The sequence below is a fragment of the Pholis gunnellus genome (genome assembly GCF_910591455.1).
Source record: "Pholis gunnellus genome assembly, chromosome: 4".
In the NCBI taxonomy this organism is placed as follows: Eukaryota; Metazoa; Chordata; class Actinopteri; order Perciformes; family Pholidae; genus Pholis; species Pholis gunnellus.
In genome coordinates, this window is record NC_136530.1 from 27,691,999 (window position 1) to 27,710,571 (window position 18,573).

Sequence of the window (18,573 nt, forward strand, 5' to 3'; positions counted from 1 at the left end):
AGTCTCATATTGTGTTTGGAACCATTTACTGGCAAGGTACTAGGATGGAATAAGATCTACCTTAGTGTTTGAGAATTTATTGATCAACTCTGTCTCAGATGAATCGTTTGTCAAACCGGCTTGGAAGAAGGCAAACTGTTAGTTTTAAACATCTGTCACAGTTTACAGTCCCACTTCCTGTTTCGACTTTTACCTGCTGGACTTACTTACAGGTCCAGCCATCTAGAATTGACATCCTGATTGGCAATGCTTTATCTATCCATCTGAAGGGGAAATGATTATGAAAGCTAAAGCAGTTCTCTGCCATCAGACCGCTTTAGTTTGACCATTTTTTAAGTTTTCACGTTACTGCTGGACATTTTCGTTGACCCACTGCGCCTTAAATCAGGTCGTAGGGTCATGAAAATATCATGCAGGAGCTCTTTTGTAAAACACTGATACAGGTTGTTTGTTATGCTTTAGCTAACATAAAATAAAGGTTGTTGTTTAAAATTTAGAGTGCGAGCAGGCCAGACGACTGGATAGACACGCCTCTAGTTACTGATTGTACCATCTACATAATAACACAGGACTTTGATTATACGCAATTTATAGGAAATTGTGTTTATCGCTTTGTTAGCAGCTAATAAATAACTACTAATACTTTAGAGAGGAAGAGGAAGCATCCTGGGCTTAGACGAGTGGAGACAGGTGTGGCTATGTGATATTAATAAGGTGTAAAAGGGGACAAAAACATTCAACGTGATCCTCACTCAATGAATAAATACAGGAGAAGTATGTTTACAACCCTGCACAATACATCCCAGTGTAATACATCACCAGCTGGGAACTGGATCCCAGTCGGCTGCCAGCCAAACAGTCTCCAGCTGGTAGCGACAATTTTAGAAGGCTCCCACTGTACCTTCACCGTTACACACCCAATGCCTCCAATTACCTCTAACAAGGAGTTTCACAGCAACAAAAAATCGCCATGTTCTCAGATTTAAGCAATTAAACAGAACTGTTAGAAGTAACCAACAAAAGTAAAAAAAATATGACCCAAGTTGTAATAAACAGTAACAATCATGGAATATTTTGACTTTCTATATGTAGGAATACACGTCACATACTGTGCAAAGTATTTTATGTTACAGAAAATATCAAATAATGACAAAGAATCCCAGTGATTTCTCATGGCCGGAGGCATTATGTGTTCTGGTTGTCTGTCCCAATCTCGTAATATCTAAAGAATGCCTTGAGGGAGTTTCTTCAAATTTGTCAGAAACACTCAACTGAATTCAATAGATCTTTAATTTGGTCAGGAACACCCACCTTGACTCAAGGCTGAACTGATTACATTTTAGTGGTCTAAGGTCACAAGGTTTTTTTTTTGCCATAACTCAAGAATTCATATGCTAGTTATGACAAGTTCACACAAATGTTTAACGGGATCAAATGATGAATGATTACAACATGACTGGTTTATGGAGGCCAACAACCACTAAGGTGTGTTCTTTATACTTTAAATTCATACTTTCAAAAAATTCACAGTATACCGCCTTACGTATCGCAACCCATTGAATCGCAACCCCTATATCATGATATGCATTGTATCGCCAGATTCTTGCCAACACACAGTGTTTGGTGTGTTTCCAGCTCATACATACTGCATCAGGCTGATTGGACAGCTATCAAAACAGCCAAATGCAACGGAGGACCACTAGAGACGGATGAATTCCACCTCACGTGGTCCTCAGACCACCCTAGGGGGTTCCCCTCATGGTTCCCGGAGACATGACCCTGACATGTGATATGAGCATCCATCATATGTGTCTGCCAGCGTCATCGCTAACATAGTCAGAGAGGGGCAGAAGCAGGAGAGCCCGTTGAGTTAGAGACCAGCCTTTAAATGGAAAGCCTTCGCACAGCACATGTTGACTGAACTCCAGATGGAACGAGCTGCATTACGAATGCATTCTCTGTCTCTGCCTCACGGGATGGCCACAGGAAGGAATGTTAATGAGCTACACCGTACATGCATATACATTATCGGGTAATGCGTCCATGTGCGTTAGTTCTACTTTCTCACGGGGCGTAGCGTTGCTTGTCTCTTTCTTCGGGGATAAGGAAAAGGTGTTCCCCGGCGCATTGTTCCTTTTCATTTACATAATAAATGTTCATTTCTTGTTATGCAGCAGTGCCGGTCTCTATCTGGAATCTGAATAACAAGTGAGGGTTGTCTGTATGAGTGTGGAGGTGAAGAGACGGATCGTCAAACATGGCGCGATATGTTTTATGTTCATACTGACATACAGGGCTGGTTAAATATTGGGTATTGGCGAGTCTTTTTTTATATATATATTTTTATCCAATATTTTTATATTTTACGTTTCTGTTAAGTTTTTGATAATTGTCATCTTCAAATTTCCCTCGGGATAATAGTAATAAGATTACCTCATAGGAGAAGACATTTCATTGTTTTATTACACGCATTACTGCTCTACACACACTTTACATACAATACAACACAGCTGCATTGACAGAATAATAATAAGAAGTCAAAAATGAACCACGGGGCTGATATATTAGAGAAGGCCTCCCAGATGGCAGCAGCTCAAACCGATCACACAGTTGGCGTTGTGGTGGAGCACAAATCCTTTCCCAGTGATGTTACTGGGCTGTGTTGACAGGAATGGTTTTGTATTTAAAGTGGAGATACCCAAACTTCTATGTTATGCACTTTCTACCACTGCTTTATGGACACTTTCCATAATACTGGGGCTAATACCAAAGACATTACACCTTGGACGGAGCATTCATTGCAAATTGGATGCAGACCGTTCGCTGTCCTGTTCGTCCCCCGTTGAGCATCATTTTGTCTCCCATGCACACGTGTGCAAAGTCTAATTTGGGCTTAACTAGGTAAACATGCTGCACGTATTTATCAAAAAAAGATGACTATTGTCAAAGATATGAACAAAAGTCAAATATATGCGTAGCTATTTCAAACTATCAACGACAGATTACACCAACGCAGGGATGATGTCACATCCTGTTCGGCAGCACTGACGACTAATTCTTTAATATTCCTTAATGTTAAAATTTGAATGCACCTTCCCCTTGGGATGTTTTGGCACCTCACGATTCGATTCAGAGGGCCACGATGCCATTATAAAACCATTATCTATCATCTTGATGCATCATTTTTCTATACCTGATTTATTGTTTCTCACTGTGACTATCTGCTATTTTCAAAACACTGCACATTTGTAATGATTCATGATTAAACAACAGATGAATTGACTTCCATCATCTTTTATTAATTCAATATTAGTAACAAATAGAAGAGATGTGTCAACTGGAGGGTTGCATTGACAAGCATTGCAAAGACAATAGATAACATTGTGCCTGTAGCAGCATCCTGTAGTAAAAGCACATCATTCAGCATGTTCTGAGTCATTTGACAGAACAAGCTGCTCTTATTCACTAATAAATAATATAGACCTCTCTTCAAACAAATCCCCCTGTTATAGGCAATGAGCATTCAGCTTCCTGGAACATGTGCTGAAACTATACATACAGGGATTCGGTCACACAAGAGTCTATGGCAAAGGATGTCACGCATAGCGTGTTACTACCATCCTAGCTGCTTTCCTCAGTGACTCCATGACTTTAGCTTTGGTTTGGTTGTAGAGTACAGCTGTGTCCGTAAAAACGTTGAGGTGAATGTTCCAAAGTGTGTGACATAGCGCGAAAGCTCTGATTCTCAATGACTGAGTAGGGGCTCAAATCCTTGTCAAAAAAAGTGTCAATCGGCTTCGTGATTCATTTTGTTCTTTCCGAGTTGGGCAGGAGAAGAGGCGAAATGCTTCCATACGTTAGCTTCTATGCCAGGTGCTGCCGGTCGGATCGTATCCATATTCTGCTGCTCATGCTCAGCCGCCCTCACCAAACCTCTGCTGGTATTTAGCCTAGCTTAGAACGTAAGCAAGAGGCACATATAATGTCTGTTGTGTTCAGGGTTACTGAACACTTACTTACTTACTTACTTACTTACTACTGCCACCCCTACTACCATGTCATCATTCTCTTAGGCTGCAGCATATTTCATAAAGTCTGCTTCACCCAAAACCTTTTAGGAGTCACCATTGTTGTTTAAAACGAAAAGTGTCGCGTATACGCACACCTAAGCCACGCCCCTGACTGCCAGCAGCTCCTCACAGGATGTCGATTGATCCGAACACAAACTCATTACTTGAAGCTTGACGAGATGCATTAGCATGCGATCCTGTGATTCTGTCATGATCTCGTGACATTGCGAGAATCCAGCGGAAACAGTCCATGTAGTCATTTAAAACGGTTGCAGTTGAAGTGGAATTCGACCCAGAAATTCATTAACACACGGGGGAAACAAAACTGGTGATAATACACATAGAACCTGTGCTAATAAGGGTCTGTTAACCAGAAATCATATGTCAATACTTTCCTGTCCCAGTCAGCCACAAGTTTCCATTCAACAGGTTGATGTGTGAAAACCACAGCAGCTCTGCCACAGAGAACTCCATCTGGAACACGGGAGGTTCGCTGATGTGTTTGAGAGAGAAAAACAAAAACAAGCATGGCACACGGTCAAGGTGGAGGCTCAGGAGGAACTCTCCTTTGAGGCCGTTGCGTTGAAGGCAGTGGTGCAAAGACAGAATTCACAGTGTGCATTACCAAGCTGTGAACATTCCACTCAAAACGAAATCCCAGAGTGACAGAGCAGCTGTCAGAGTGAGAAGGATCTTTTGCTGTGGTAGTGCGTGTTGTTGTGAAAGGTTGATTACTCCTTTGACGATGACAAAAGGCTGATAGACTCTACGTTTGGGTTACAGAGAAGAAATGAACATTGACGACCTGAAATTGTCCCGACAGCAACAGTGTGTTAGTGTAGTATGATATTATATTTCTATATTACTCAAGTCCAAGTAAGATGGGATAGAAGGGTTGTAAACATGAACTCCTGTAATTCACAGATATACTAGCTTAACTTTTCACCTACAGTGGATTCTGTCATGGTGTCTGCCTCCCATCAATGCCACAACCCATTGGATGCACACTGTAGAGTGTCAGCGTATATGGGTCAAAGCTGGAACGTTATTGATCAGAGGCACAAGATGTCACCCATCACGTGCTTCAGTTCAATATACATTCAGTATGATAACGAGCACTGAGGAAAGCAGTCCGACATGTTTAAATGTGTTGTAATGACCTGGTTACTGTGAATCAGTACTGTATATATGCAGCAGACCAATACTCACGTCTCTGCTACCCCAACCATGTTCTGAGACCATACACTCCTAGTAATAAAGATGCTAACTAGAGCCATAGGGTTCTTTGGCTTGTCCCCATAGGAGAATCCTTTTTGGTTTCCGTTCAGAGAGGGTTCTACATACAACCGATCTGTGATAGTTTCCAACCAGTACTCCCTATGAACGGTTCTACAGAGAATACTTCTATGGGGTAATCAGAGAACCCTTTTATATTCAGAGGGTTTCATCTAGAACCCATCCAGGGTTCCTCATGAGGCCCCTAATGATGTGGTGCAGCGCAACCCACAGCAACCATGTTTTCCAATCACAGTGTTTCCAAAAAGGGTTCTTTGGATGAAAGGACCCTTAATGGAGCCTTTAGTCTCACAAAGAACCCTAGAAAAACCTTTTCATCCAAAAAGGATCATTAGACCATCAGGAAGAACCCTTTTGGAACCCTAATCTCTAAGAGTGTGGCCTACAGCTTGTTCGGTGTATTTCGTGGTGATTTGCTGCTTCCTAATTTGGCGGCAACGGTTGCCGAGGCTTTTTCTTACAGCAAAAAAGTGTTGTACACAGTACTGAAGCCGGTGTCTCATTCTTATTGTGTCTTGGTTTGTCTGACCATCAGTCAGAACCCCCCCCCCCCCCAAAAAGAATTTAGCAGAACCCCCCCCCCCCCCCCCCCCCCAAAAAAAAAAAAGAAAATATCCATTACGTAGGACAACAAAACATAGCAGCAAAACCTCACAATTGAGAAGCTGGAACCAGACAACCTTTAGCATTGCAGCTTGAAAAAGAACGTAAAGTTCCAGTTAGTTTCAGCTCTAAACTTGAATTCAAGATTGCATCTCATGCACAAGTTTTCAAAATCTACTTATCAGTTGAACATGACAGCATACCTGCTTCCTGTATTACAGCGATATCAAGAGTGTATCTGCTAAACCAGGCAGAAAATCTGCTAATATTAGATATTGGGTGCTAAAAATAGATTTCAATGGCCACAAGCCAAAGAAAGGCGTTTGACTGTGACAGTAGAAGCATGTAAACGATCGTGTGTGCGTGTGTGTGTGAGTGTGTATATGTCCACTGCAGATGTAATCATGCTAACAGCTGGTGCAACATGCTGAATGAGCTCCCATCCTCACTATCAAAGGCTGCTCTGTGCAAACCCCCGCTGAACTGCAGCTGAAGTGTGTGTGTGTGTGTGTGTGTGTGTGTGTGGGGGGGGGGGGGGGGGGGATTGTCCAAAGGCTTTTTTTTTTTACTTCATTCCAGTTTCTTTGACTGCACAAGATGTTGTGATATGAGGTGAGGACGGAGAGGAATGTATCCCGAGGGAGTCACCGAGGCTTTAGGCCGACACATACTGTTTGATTATATGAATATGCTACAGTACAGACACTGTACATTAGTGCAAGGCAGGTGGATATTTCTATTGCAGTGCATGATTGTCCATGGATGTGTGCACTGATATTTGAATATTAAATAAACATAATAAGACACCAGGTAAACATGGAGCAAGTTTGCAGTCACTGCAAATTATTATTATATTGTTAATATAACAGTTTTGATTAGAATATGACAGAAACTCATGAAACATCTGTCAGGAGCCCATTTCAAATAAAGGTTTTCTCAGTGTTGTTGTTTTTTTAATGGGAGGTTAATTAGACTGACCTTTCCGTCTACCTCTTTATTCTCACCACCTCATCTCCTCATCTGTCCTTGTCCAAGACCCCTCATCCTATCCAACCCGTCCTCACTCCCAACGCATCCATTAAGGCAGCTGGTCCGTACTCATCAGCGTCTGACACACGTTTAATCAGCCGAGCTGACCTTCAACTAAATGGTTTGTTGCCTCAACCTAACTTCCTGTGGAGATGGAAGTTCATTTTGAAAAGATGCTAAGCATGTACCGCGTGAATAGAGTGCTGCAGGAATGAGTCGTTTTTGCACTACCAGTTCCCTCACTTCAAAGTCTATGTGTTTTTGGTCAGATGTCTGTAATAATGTCTGTGGTTCACACAAGCTGAAGAGATTTCAAAGTCATCCCTAGAACACTAATCCTCCTTTAGCTCAGTGGTGGAGCCGTGAAGTCATGTGACCGCGGCATGGTTCCTTTATAGCCTAGCGTTAGCTTTTTACTTCTGCTTCAAAAATCATAAAAGTTGTGCTCATTTGTCAGGATTATCTTGATGAACAAAACGTTTTAAGTATCATAAACGTTTGTTTGCCACAGAGATTCTTTTCTGCAATAATCCAAAATCCAATGGAAACATCCCATTGGCTCTTTGTGGACCGGTGCGATGCACTTTAAGAGGGTGGAAGAGCATTCGGTACTCTCTGAACTGGGCTGTGGATTTATTGCAGTGTAGGTCTCACAGTGAGTCCAGCTTATTGTGATCTCTACAATTTTTCTGCAAAGCACTTTATTCCTGGATACAACTAATACAGTCATTTGCTGTATGATTAACCCATGATGCACTGCACTTCCTCCAGTTGACAGAGATAAAGCGCACTGACTGAAAACAGACTGATTTGACTCTCACATGGGGTCATCAGAGCTGAAGGGCTCATGGAGCTGAATGTTTGCGTGTGTGTGTGTGTCTCAGACCGGGCTCCCTAAAGGAACCTCAGGCCAACAACACTGAACACCGCAGGACACATGTCCAACCAGCAGGACGCTCCGAGATCCAGGATCAGGATCAGAGAAGGAGGGGGGGGGACGCAGCAGGTGGTGTGGATGTTTGACAGAGAGAGTGTCATCTGACATGAGTGTATGTGCGGCGTCCTGTTTGATGGATGAGAGCAAAGTAGTGCCATGTGAAGATCTTTTCAAATGAAAGGTGAGAGGAATGAACTTGACTTTAGAGCTTGAACTCCACTTCAGATGCTTTTCTCTGTGGTGTATTAAATGTGGAACATTATGATGTCATGTTGGCGTCCATCATATCACTCACAAACAATACATGACGGAAACAGTTTCCTTTACAGTTTATCATCTGAATGTTCTAGTACAAATGTCATACTTTTATTATTTATGTATTGTGGTAGTTTGGCCCAGCGCAGTGAGCGCTGTTGGAGGTTGATTCCAATGAGGCAGCACAAAGTGAGATGTCACTATCTGGGTTATTGAGACGTTGATATTTGGTGATTTTCTCCAGCAGAGTGTGTGTACCATGTGTAACAATTACAGAAAGGTGTTTAAAAATACCCTTTTTAGATGAAACAAATGAGGTATCACGTGTTAATTGTTGTAGAAGTAGTTGTAGGTGGATTTTGTTATCGTTGGACAGAGCAGGGCTGTTTGCCCTTGTTTCCAGTCTTTGTGCTAAGCTAAGCTAATATAACTTCCTGCTACCTGCCCATTTGCACTGTTGTATATTGTATACTATATATGTGTATGTTTTTAATGGAGTGTAGCATTATGGGTATTGTATGTATATAGTGTTTTTTTTAAATAAACTTACGTCAAATAAACCACGTTTAGTCACGTCGCATACGCACGTGAAATGAGCGTCAGAAGCCATGGAGCATTGAACAAGCTGTGTTATGTGACGCGTTGGGAGTGATTAGTAAAAGATATAGGCTGTATATAAGAAGTGGACGTAGTCCTTGTGAAGTCACCCAGTGGTTGGCGGACTGATGTTTGCCATTTTGGCTATCGCCATCTTGTTTTTTTGCAACCAGTGAACAGAAGTGACCATATTTGTACTGTGAAGGAGTGACATAGAAACGCCGTATACAGCTCTGGAAGCGATAGCATCCCCTGCTTTATGGTCTGTTTGACTCTAAATGGACCATCATTTACTAAATGAACATCATGCTGTATTGAAGAAGACTTGAAACTAGAGATTGAGACCACAAACTCATGTTTACAATGTTTACTGAGGTAATAAATCAAGAGAGAAGTAGAGTCATTTTCTCATAGACTTCTATACAACCAGAGGAGTCGCCCCCTGGTGGACATTAGAGGTTTAAGTTTAAGCATTGGCTTCACTTTTCAGGAGCTGGGGTTGACGCCTGGTTAAAGATATCTTTTGTTTCTGCGTGTGTTAAATATAGATTGAAGGAACTCAAGCACTTATAGTATAGTACGATTCTAGTTTCCTGATAGACATCATGGACTTAAAAATACTAGAAACCATCTCCTAACAGCGGCAACGCCAAATCAGGCTAGATACGTAAAGTGAGGGGCCAGTGACCGCTTCCCTACTTCCAACCTCCCTACTTCCTACGCCCATTCTTGGACCGCGCCCATCTTTAAACTCAACCTTCATTTTGAAGTCAACAACACACCTGTAATGTTTCACGACTGCATCATCAAAATACCAAAGTGTCTGTAATAAGGGCAGCACGTCTTTAAACCAGTGGTTAACAGTTGTTTTTAACTCAATATAAAAGTATGGATTTTAAAGACCTGCTTTGAGCTTCCTTGACACGACGTGTTTGTGAACCCCCTTTAGTCTTCCAGTCCCCATTAGTATCTTTCAGAGTGCAATGCTAACGGCGCACAGAGCCCCGTCTCTGCAGGCTCAGGGAGGAGGGTCACCAGCTAAACTGGGTCACTTGGAACACCAACACGTCGAGCAATTATGGCCAATTAATCCTGCTATCTCCGCTCTGGATCTCTCTATTTAAACCGGCCCGTTCTGCTCCGCTTGACGAGCATTCGCTGCGACAGCCGATGTGCCATTTCTTTCTCGTCTTTCTCCCCCCACCTCCTCGAGCACAAGCACACACAGCAGCCAGCACTAACTGTGGCTGTCCCAATGCAGAGAGGAGGCTCGCTACAGGGGGATGGAAACGTCTGGAATCAGCAAGAAACCGCCAATAAAACCAATAACAAACATGGTCGTCATAAGTTCATCCTCAGGCATTTGGCTATTTCTTTCATATTCTGACCATCATTTTATATGAATAATAACAGGGACATGCTCCCCGAGGACAGGCCACAACATTTTAAACAGTTAGTTTTACGGAATCAGGTGCATCATGGGTATTGACTTGTCCAGCTGCGGTTGCACTTTAGTCTCCCTCTGTGGTGCCTCAGCTGTCAGGATTGTGGTCTGAAGAGGAGAGGATGCAGCCGTTAAGCCGTGCTGTCAGAGCCGCTTGGGTCCGAGTGGATCATCGGATTCAGACACCTTTCAGCCACACCTCGTGTGTGCTGTAATGTGTGTGTGTGTGTGTGTGTGTGTGTGTGTGTGTGTGTGTGTGTTCAGTAGGGATTGTCACTGTCTGTGGATCTCAATGAAGCCTGCGTCTGTCAGATAAGTGGCCAGATTGTGTTGATATCTGGAGTACGGCCTCGTTCAAACGGATTGCTCTAATGCAGTGTCGGGCCGTATATTTTATACCTGGGCCTTCAGTGCTGTCCTACTACAGTTGAACCACCTCCTAATAACCTCATTATGACGCCACAGCTACGGTTTATTATTTGTTTCTAGGGGTGTAACAATACACGTATTTGTATTAAACCGTTCGGTACGAGGCTTACGAACCGAACGATACATTTGAATAATACTAGTGCATTTGGAAAATGCAGAAGCTTAAATTGTGGGAAATATAATGTTTTGGACTTCGCTCAAACTGGCAACCCACCACGTAAGAGACTCAAAGACAAAACATTGTACTCTGGAGTGGTGCGTGTGTTCTGGGAGGCTACGCTAAACTAGCTTAGCAGGAGAACAAAAGCAGCACTCACGCTACAAACTCTCCCTGCAGCGCAACTGTCTGTTATTCTTATAGACTGTAAATTTGAATTCCAACAGGTCGTTCGAATATTAAATGTTCTTCCCAAGTTCCAACAGATTGAATTTCAAATAAAAAGTGATAGCATCATTACAAACAGCTCCATCTTATAAAGCGTTTATCTGTACATTTTCTGTTACAGTACTAGAGCTACACTACACAGATTGAATGTGTGCATGTCTCAATAAGATCCTTAAACTGGAGAGTTCTCCTCAGTCTTTATTGTCCCACGTTACTTCAACCACCACATGACCCTTGTGCAGGTCCACTCTGAACTCACCGTCTGCATTTCTGAGCATTCATTATCATCTTAAAGAATAGATTTGGATCTTTTTCAAGTCTGTCTTACACAGCTGAAAATGTATTGGATTGAATTTGATTCGCAAAGTTCTGTCGGAAAAAATAAACTCATATCTTCTATTCATTAATAGAAAAATACAATTGTCTTCCTCGTGATTTAAAAAAAAATGTTTATTAGTGTTGTCGGCTGACACTAATAATGAATTTAATGATCAGAAAAGACCAAAATCATCAACATGTCTGACTTTTAATAATACAAATAAAACAAAGGGCCCAGTAATGTTTAGTAGTTTAGTAGCTGGTCTCTTTCATTATTATCCAACAAATCGGAGGTTTGGCACCTTAGTGAGAATAAAACCACAGTTTGTGCTGCTTCTTTGATGTTCCTCTACAACTCCCGTCCACCTCATCCTCCTCCTCTGTTACGTAAAGTCAGCTGGACCGACACGCCGGTGTCCACCCACTCTCCGCCTGCCAGCACTCATCGATCCAACTCGTATCTGCCAGGAAAAATGCTGTTCAAGTGCATATTTATAAACTGCATGTGTTTCCAGTGTGTGTGTGTGTGTGTGTGTGTGTGTGTGTGTGTGGGCATGTGTAAGAGCAGACTGCTGTGTGCAGATCTATGTGAGTGGGCTTCTGTTTTTTTTATTATTCATAATACCGTATGTGTGTAATCCCTTTGCAGTTCTGTAATGGAGCTCATTTACAACCTGCTGCACACTGGTATCTTCTGCTGCTGCTGGTTCTGAACACGTTATATTCAGCTCCTCGGCTGAAACAAGTGAAGGTAAAATGTGCAGCTGAGAGTCTTGGCCAAAGAGTCTGCAGCACAGGAAGTGATGCGTTCTATATTTTCAAGAGAAGAAGCATTGAGAAGAACAGCTGCTTGCATGCACACAACAGTGCTGTTACCGCATGCTAACGGTCTGATGAAGGCATTGAATGCTAAATGGACTGTACTTGTATAGTTCTTTAGTAGTCTTCCGACCACTCAAAGCTCTTTAACACCACATGTCATCATTCACACCCACTCACACCACGGTAACACCTGCCCATCAGGACTATCTAATCATTCACACACCGCAGGAACAGCCTGCGGGAGCAACTTAGGGTTAAGTGTCTTGCCCAAGGACACATCGACATGGACTAGTGGAGCCGGGGATCGAATCGCTGATCCTCTGATCCTCTGACCCTCTGACTGCTCTACCACTGATCCCATTGTTTGACTGCTTCCAGGGAGATAATTGCGTACCATAAGAAAAGCAGCACCTGTCCAGAGAGAACTGTGGCATCAGAGATGATATTTTCATGACCTGGTGGTTTACCTCTGCAGCCTTCAGCTCTTTCAGCACAACTCAAACATCCACAATCTGACCGATGGTTAAGAGACAACACGTTCATTTTCATATCGACGGGTGTGTCCCTTCTGTTTGAACTGAACACTGCACTGGAGCTGAGTGGCATGATTTTTTCTGCCAGTGTTGGAGGATGACTGACATCATAATTATGACTGTGTATTGGCCAGAGTATGGCGATATGGCAGGCATCACGTTACAGGGGTTACCATTCAATACACTGCCTCCGCATGTCCGGTCCATTCTCGCTGTATCTCTTTGTGGGAATTCCTTCAAACCCTGGCACAAACGGCCACTTGGGCTCAAGGATGAACTGATTAGTAATTTGAGGTCAAAGGTCACTGTAACTCAAGAATTCATGTGCTAATTCTGACAATTTCACACAAATGTCTAACGGGATAAAATGATGACGTGATGACATTTTTGGAAAGACATGGATGTAAACTGCAACTTGACTGGTTGGGGTAGTTATACAATGAGGCGGTAGTTGTATTTATTAAATCTAGTTATGGTTTATATATAATATATCATATAAAGAGCACACCCTCATATGCAGTTTCTGTAACATCCAACATCATAGCTCTACTTTTCTACTTCTTAAAAAAAGGTGCCCATATTAAAAAAAACTTGTATATTTGTATCTATAAATATTTTCAAACTATTGATTAAAAATCGATCCATTGTTTTTGAGAATGGATGCAGTATTACAAATCACAAACAAAATATGGTGACACTCAAGTACATGCATGGGTGTATGGATATTTTCTTACACCCTGATCATAATCATGATCTCTAAAACACTTAACATGCATTTATGCTTTAATGCATGAAGATATAATTCATAACGTGAATGTGAGTGAATTTGGCTCCATGGTTTTAGAACGCATCGTATAATTAATGATCGTGATGATATGTGTTGTTGATTCGTGGAGAATAACAATAAATACAACGCATGTCTTCCAGATTGTTCTTAAACTGAAAACAGTGAACTGTCCCCCTGCAGGTTGGAGTGGGTGGAGATCATCGAGCCGCGCACGCGGGAGCGCATGTACGCCAACCTGCTGACGGGCGAGTGCGTGTGGGACCCCCCGCAGGGCGTCTGCATCAAGCGGACCGGCGACAACCAGTGGTGGGAGCTGTTCGACCCCAACACCTCGCGCTTCTACTACTACAACGCCTCCACCCAGCGCACGGTGTGGCACCGGCCCCAGGCCTGCGACATCATCCCCCTGGCCAAGCTGCAGACCCTGAAGCAGCACACTGACGCCGGCATCCCCCGTCCCACCGCAGGGGGGAGGGCGTCGGCGGAGAACAGCCCGGGACGCAACAGTGGGGTCAGCCGCGAGGGGAGCACCTCCTCCTCCCTCGACCAGGAGCTGTCTGAGAAACAGGGCGGCAGGGACGAGGCCGACAGGTGAGACGCTCGAGTCAGTCGGCAAACAGAAACCCAAGAAAGTCATTATTTAAAGGTCTTAACATTAAAGGGGAGCTTTATTTACACAGGGAGGTGCATTTATAGGTGTTGCAAAAAAGGGATCTCTATATCTCTGGCTCTGTACCATCCATCTTGAGTTATGTGTGTTTGTGCTCTTCACATCATTGCATTGTCTGGTTCCTGCACCGCACTGATGCTATGCAACCTTGTCTTCAGTTTGAAAATATCCCAATCCGAAGTCTCTCCTGGTTCCTTAAAAGAAACAATCTCTGGAGCAATGTATCCTCAGGCTTCTTCTGATATCTGTTTGTTTCCTATTCAAACCAGCAACACATGTAACTTTACGCTTGTTAAATGCAGACAGTCTTTTCAAAATCAAGTCACAGGAAACAACTCTGTTAGCTTTAGGCAACAACAATACTTAGTTAGGTTGAAGAGAAGATGGTGAAATACATAGTTAGCGACAGAAGTACTTAAGAAGTTACTTTAGTACCCAAGTTTTGTGACAAAAGAATCTGCGTTGATTTGTGGTTTCTCACAGGGAACAGCGTTCTGCTGGCTGAAGGATCTCTGTTTGTTGGACCCATCGACCTCCCCTCCCACCCGGCCCAGTGTGCGCTTTTGCGGTCTTTATTCTTCCTCGTTCATGATAACGTGGAGAACATACTAAATAATCTTGGATACCTACGAATTACAGCGCATTGTTTTTCGTAATTCACAATGTGAATAAACAATCAGAAGGGAAAGACATTCTGTCACGTGACTCTGATGAAGGTCAGAATTAGAAGTGTTTCTCTCTGTTCCTGTTCCTCTCTTTCTCTTTCTGTCCCATCAGGCCGTTCCCTCCTTTCTGTCTCTGTCACTGTCCATTAATTTCTATCCTCTCTCACCTTCAGAGCCTCTCACCTCTCCTTACCCCGCCCCCCCACCAGTCTTGGTTTGCTGGTTTGCTGTAATCTGCTGCAGTCTGCAGTGATTGGTGGATATGCCTGGTGGGGTCACAGTGTCCTGTAAATGTGTTCTTTACTCCATTGAGAGGACACACATGGAACCTTGTACTTCTGTCTTAGTGAGGACACTCATTGACATCATGCATTTCCTTAACCATCACAACTGAATGCCTCACCCTAACCCTAACCCCTTTTATCTTAAAACCCCCTTTACCCTAACCTTTACCTTTACCGTAACACCCGTTACCCTGACACCCTGTACCCTAACCCATTAACCCTAAGCACCCTTTACCAACTTTACCTTAACCACCTTTACCCGAACCCTAATTCTAACCTTAACCTTAAACCAAGTCTGAAACCTCAAACAGGCCTTTAAAGGTCTGCTCCAAAGTGAGGACGGGCCAAAATGTCACTTTCAGAAAGTCTAAAACTCAAATTGGTCCTCACAAAGATAGCTGTACAACTACACACACACACACACACACACACACACACACACACACACACACACTCTGGGAGAGTAGTACACACACACAGTGTGTGAGCACCCTAGCTGTTCTAGCCAGTTATTCACATTGTGTACACTCAGAGGAACAGCAAAGCACTGCTCTTAGAGACACTTAGAGACACTCAATGCAGTTCAGTGAGAACAACGTCTCTGTGTTCATAAAACCTTATGGAGAGGGTTTATCCTCTGGGAGCATGAATGTGTTCAGTAATTGGCATGGCTATCGCTCCCATTAGATTTTGATATTTCTCTACCGTTTAGCATGCTTTACTGTAATCGCCTTATTATACTGTTTACTGATTGCTTTTAGCCGTGTCGGAGCTGTGTTAAATGGTAACTTCTGTATTTTTCAACATTTATGTTTTTGTGTCTAAGTGACTAACGGGGAGAACAATTTCTTAAATTGGTCCAGTATTGAAGGAGAACGCTGCAGACGCTAGACGGGCAACTCCTCACCGTCAATGTACTTCCTGTAAAAGTGCTTGTTTTGCCACTGACAGGCTCAGATGGTTATTTTAAATGTCAAATAACATTGTGGAAAGGACCTGACAGAAAAATGACCTTTAGCTTGATCTGGTCTGTTTGTTGTTGTTGTTGTCATGTGACTTGAAGACAACATTAGAAACGTGAGTGAGAGCTGAGTGTTGTGTGCTGGAGAGCAGAAAGCTCAGCTTAGTGTTGTCTAAAAGAATTTCATTGCCACGACTGAACATTGAGCTGATTTCGACAATGTGGAAGCAACGCGAGATTTCAGAATGAGACCTCTCACAGCGAGACACACAAAAACAAACAGACCAGATTAAGCTAAAGGTATTATTCCTGTGTAGGGTTCTTTCCATAATGTTCTAATAACAATCTGTCACCGGCACTGTTAGTGGAAGTACATTGACGGTGACGAGTTGCCCCGAGCGAGTACATTGCAGACCGTTTAGGAGCTGCCGTCTGCAGCGTTGCCCTTCAATACTGGACCAATCTCAGAAAATGTTGTCCCCATTAGTCACTTAGACACCAAAACATGGGAAAACAATGTCAAGGTTGAAAAATACCGAAGGTACCCTTTAAGTGGCTGCTGATGCAAACCCAACATTTCCTGCTGCTGCTTCATAATAAAAGCTTTCCATTGATAGACAACTCAAAGGCTTTAATTGTGAAAGAGCAATGAGAAAGAAAGAAGAAATTGGTCTACGCTACAAGATTTTGACTTCTTGGCTCTGTTTGGTCAGCGGGTCAGAATCAGCCACCGTAGTGAAGAGGTGCACACACGATACGCTCTGCACACAGCCTAATGATGAGGGTGTCAGATGATTCATGTGTCTGTTAGTCCGGCCAGCGTTGTGGTCCAGAGACACATATCTGAACCTGCACAGTCCCCATCAGCGTATTTCTTCACAGTAAATATTCAACGTAGAATCAAACAGCTCGATGTTCTCTCGTCTAATTGGTTCATTGAGTGTCGAGCAGTAAGCAGTGTGAAGATGGTCTCTGGAGAGAGTGAATGGTGTTAAGGAGGGCAGTCTGTCATAGACCACACAGCTTTCCTCTGTGACAGATGGGAGCTTTTGACCTCCACACAGCTCTACCAAGGATCCTATTAAAGGAGGGAGGAAATGGGAGAAAGGGGGCAGAGAGAGAGAAGGATGAATTCACTTATAGGCTGCATGTTTATGCAGCGTCTGAATCAGTCAGCACAGAGATGTACAGTACGATGAATTCCAGGGAAATAACAGGAATAAAATGGAAATATAGGGGTTATGTGCTCAGGCTGTATTTACAATGTCATATGCAGATAGAAACAAACGTTTTTATACGGTCATAAGCACACATAATTCTTTAATTTGCCAAATGGATCCATTTATTTGTCAAAAACAAACAGTGGGAAATGTGCCATGTGGTGAGCTCATCACTAGCAAGCAAACTAATGGGGAAAGTTCCTTTTGAAAATTCGAGCCGGCAATGTGGACTGTGTGATGAAGTCATTTATAAAAGAAATGTTTTACAATTAAGAATGAAAGGAAAATAGATCAATTAAACTCCTTAATTAGCATGTGCATTCCAGATTAAGCTAGGAAGTACAGTTTGACTAATAGATGGACGAGTTTATCAGATGAACATGAAACATCTTGCACACCTGTTGACCACGCTGTTATTTTCCAGTGGAATTGTTCTCCCTTAACAGAAGAAGAAGTGGAACATGGTGCTGCAAGGAGCTGTCATTTTTCGGTGCCATGCAAACAAAACAGGTGTAAATGCTAAATGCGGTAAACAAGTCGAGATTGACATCAGCGGGCCTGTCAGGGCCTCTGGTGGATGAGTCACAGGAGAAGCTTATGAGTGTGGGGTGACTCCCCCATTGACTTGATTGTCAATCTTCAATCAATGAGGCTAAAACGTGCATTCAGTTTAATGTCAAAATGCAGAAAAGATTGTGAATTGTTATTGTCACCTCCCCTTCCTGCAGCCAGTCTTTACCTGTCTGCTCTGTGTCTCTTATTGTGAAAGGGAATTATTCATCTAGGGTCCAAGACACTGTGTGTGTGTGTGTGTGTGTGTGTGTGTGTGTGTGTGTCTGTGTCTGTGTGTGTGTGTGTGTGTGTGTGTGCTGAGAGGCCTGGTGTCACAGCTGCAGACTGTCAGTCCAGATGGCTTTGGAGATCTGCTCTCACGCATTCCTTATTGGATCTGGTTGTGTGTGAAGTGTCTACCAAGTCTTTCAGTCTCCCTCACACACACACACACACACACACACACACACACACACACACACACACACACACACACACAGGAGCAGCGGTGAGCAACTAGCCAGTGGAGTCACAGATAGCATGTGGTCTGGACGGCGTGTAAACCTGATACACATGAACTCTTTTCATATTGTGTCTATAAAATGTTGAAAGGAGTGCAAATGCCTTTCTTCAGTCAGAGTACAGGTTTTTTTAAATGTTTTAATATTATTTTCGAGCTGGTTTGGTTTAGAAGCTTCTCCGACATACTTGTTGAG

At 43.0% G+C, this 18,573-nt stretch overlaps 1 protein-coding gene across 1 annotated transcript in view; it reads left to right on the forward strand.

The window, feature by feature from the left end:
• Nucleotides 1–12,863: 12,863 nt before the first annotated feature.
• arhgap39 (Rho GTPase activating protein 39) overlaps nt 12,864–18,573 on the forward strand; it is a gene marked incomplete at both ends in the record, with an annotated part of 28,029 nt that continues 22,319 nt past the window's right edge. Inside the window, 2 exons of the mRNA XM_079158430.1 lie at nt 12,864–12,886; nt 13,686–14,096. Coding sequence (XP_079014556.1) covers nt 12,864–12,886; nt 13,686–14,096 — 434 coding nt within the window. The remainder of the gene's footprint in view (nt 12,887–13,685; nt 14,097–18,573) is intronic.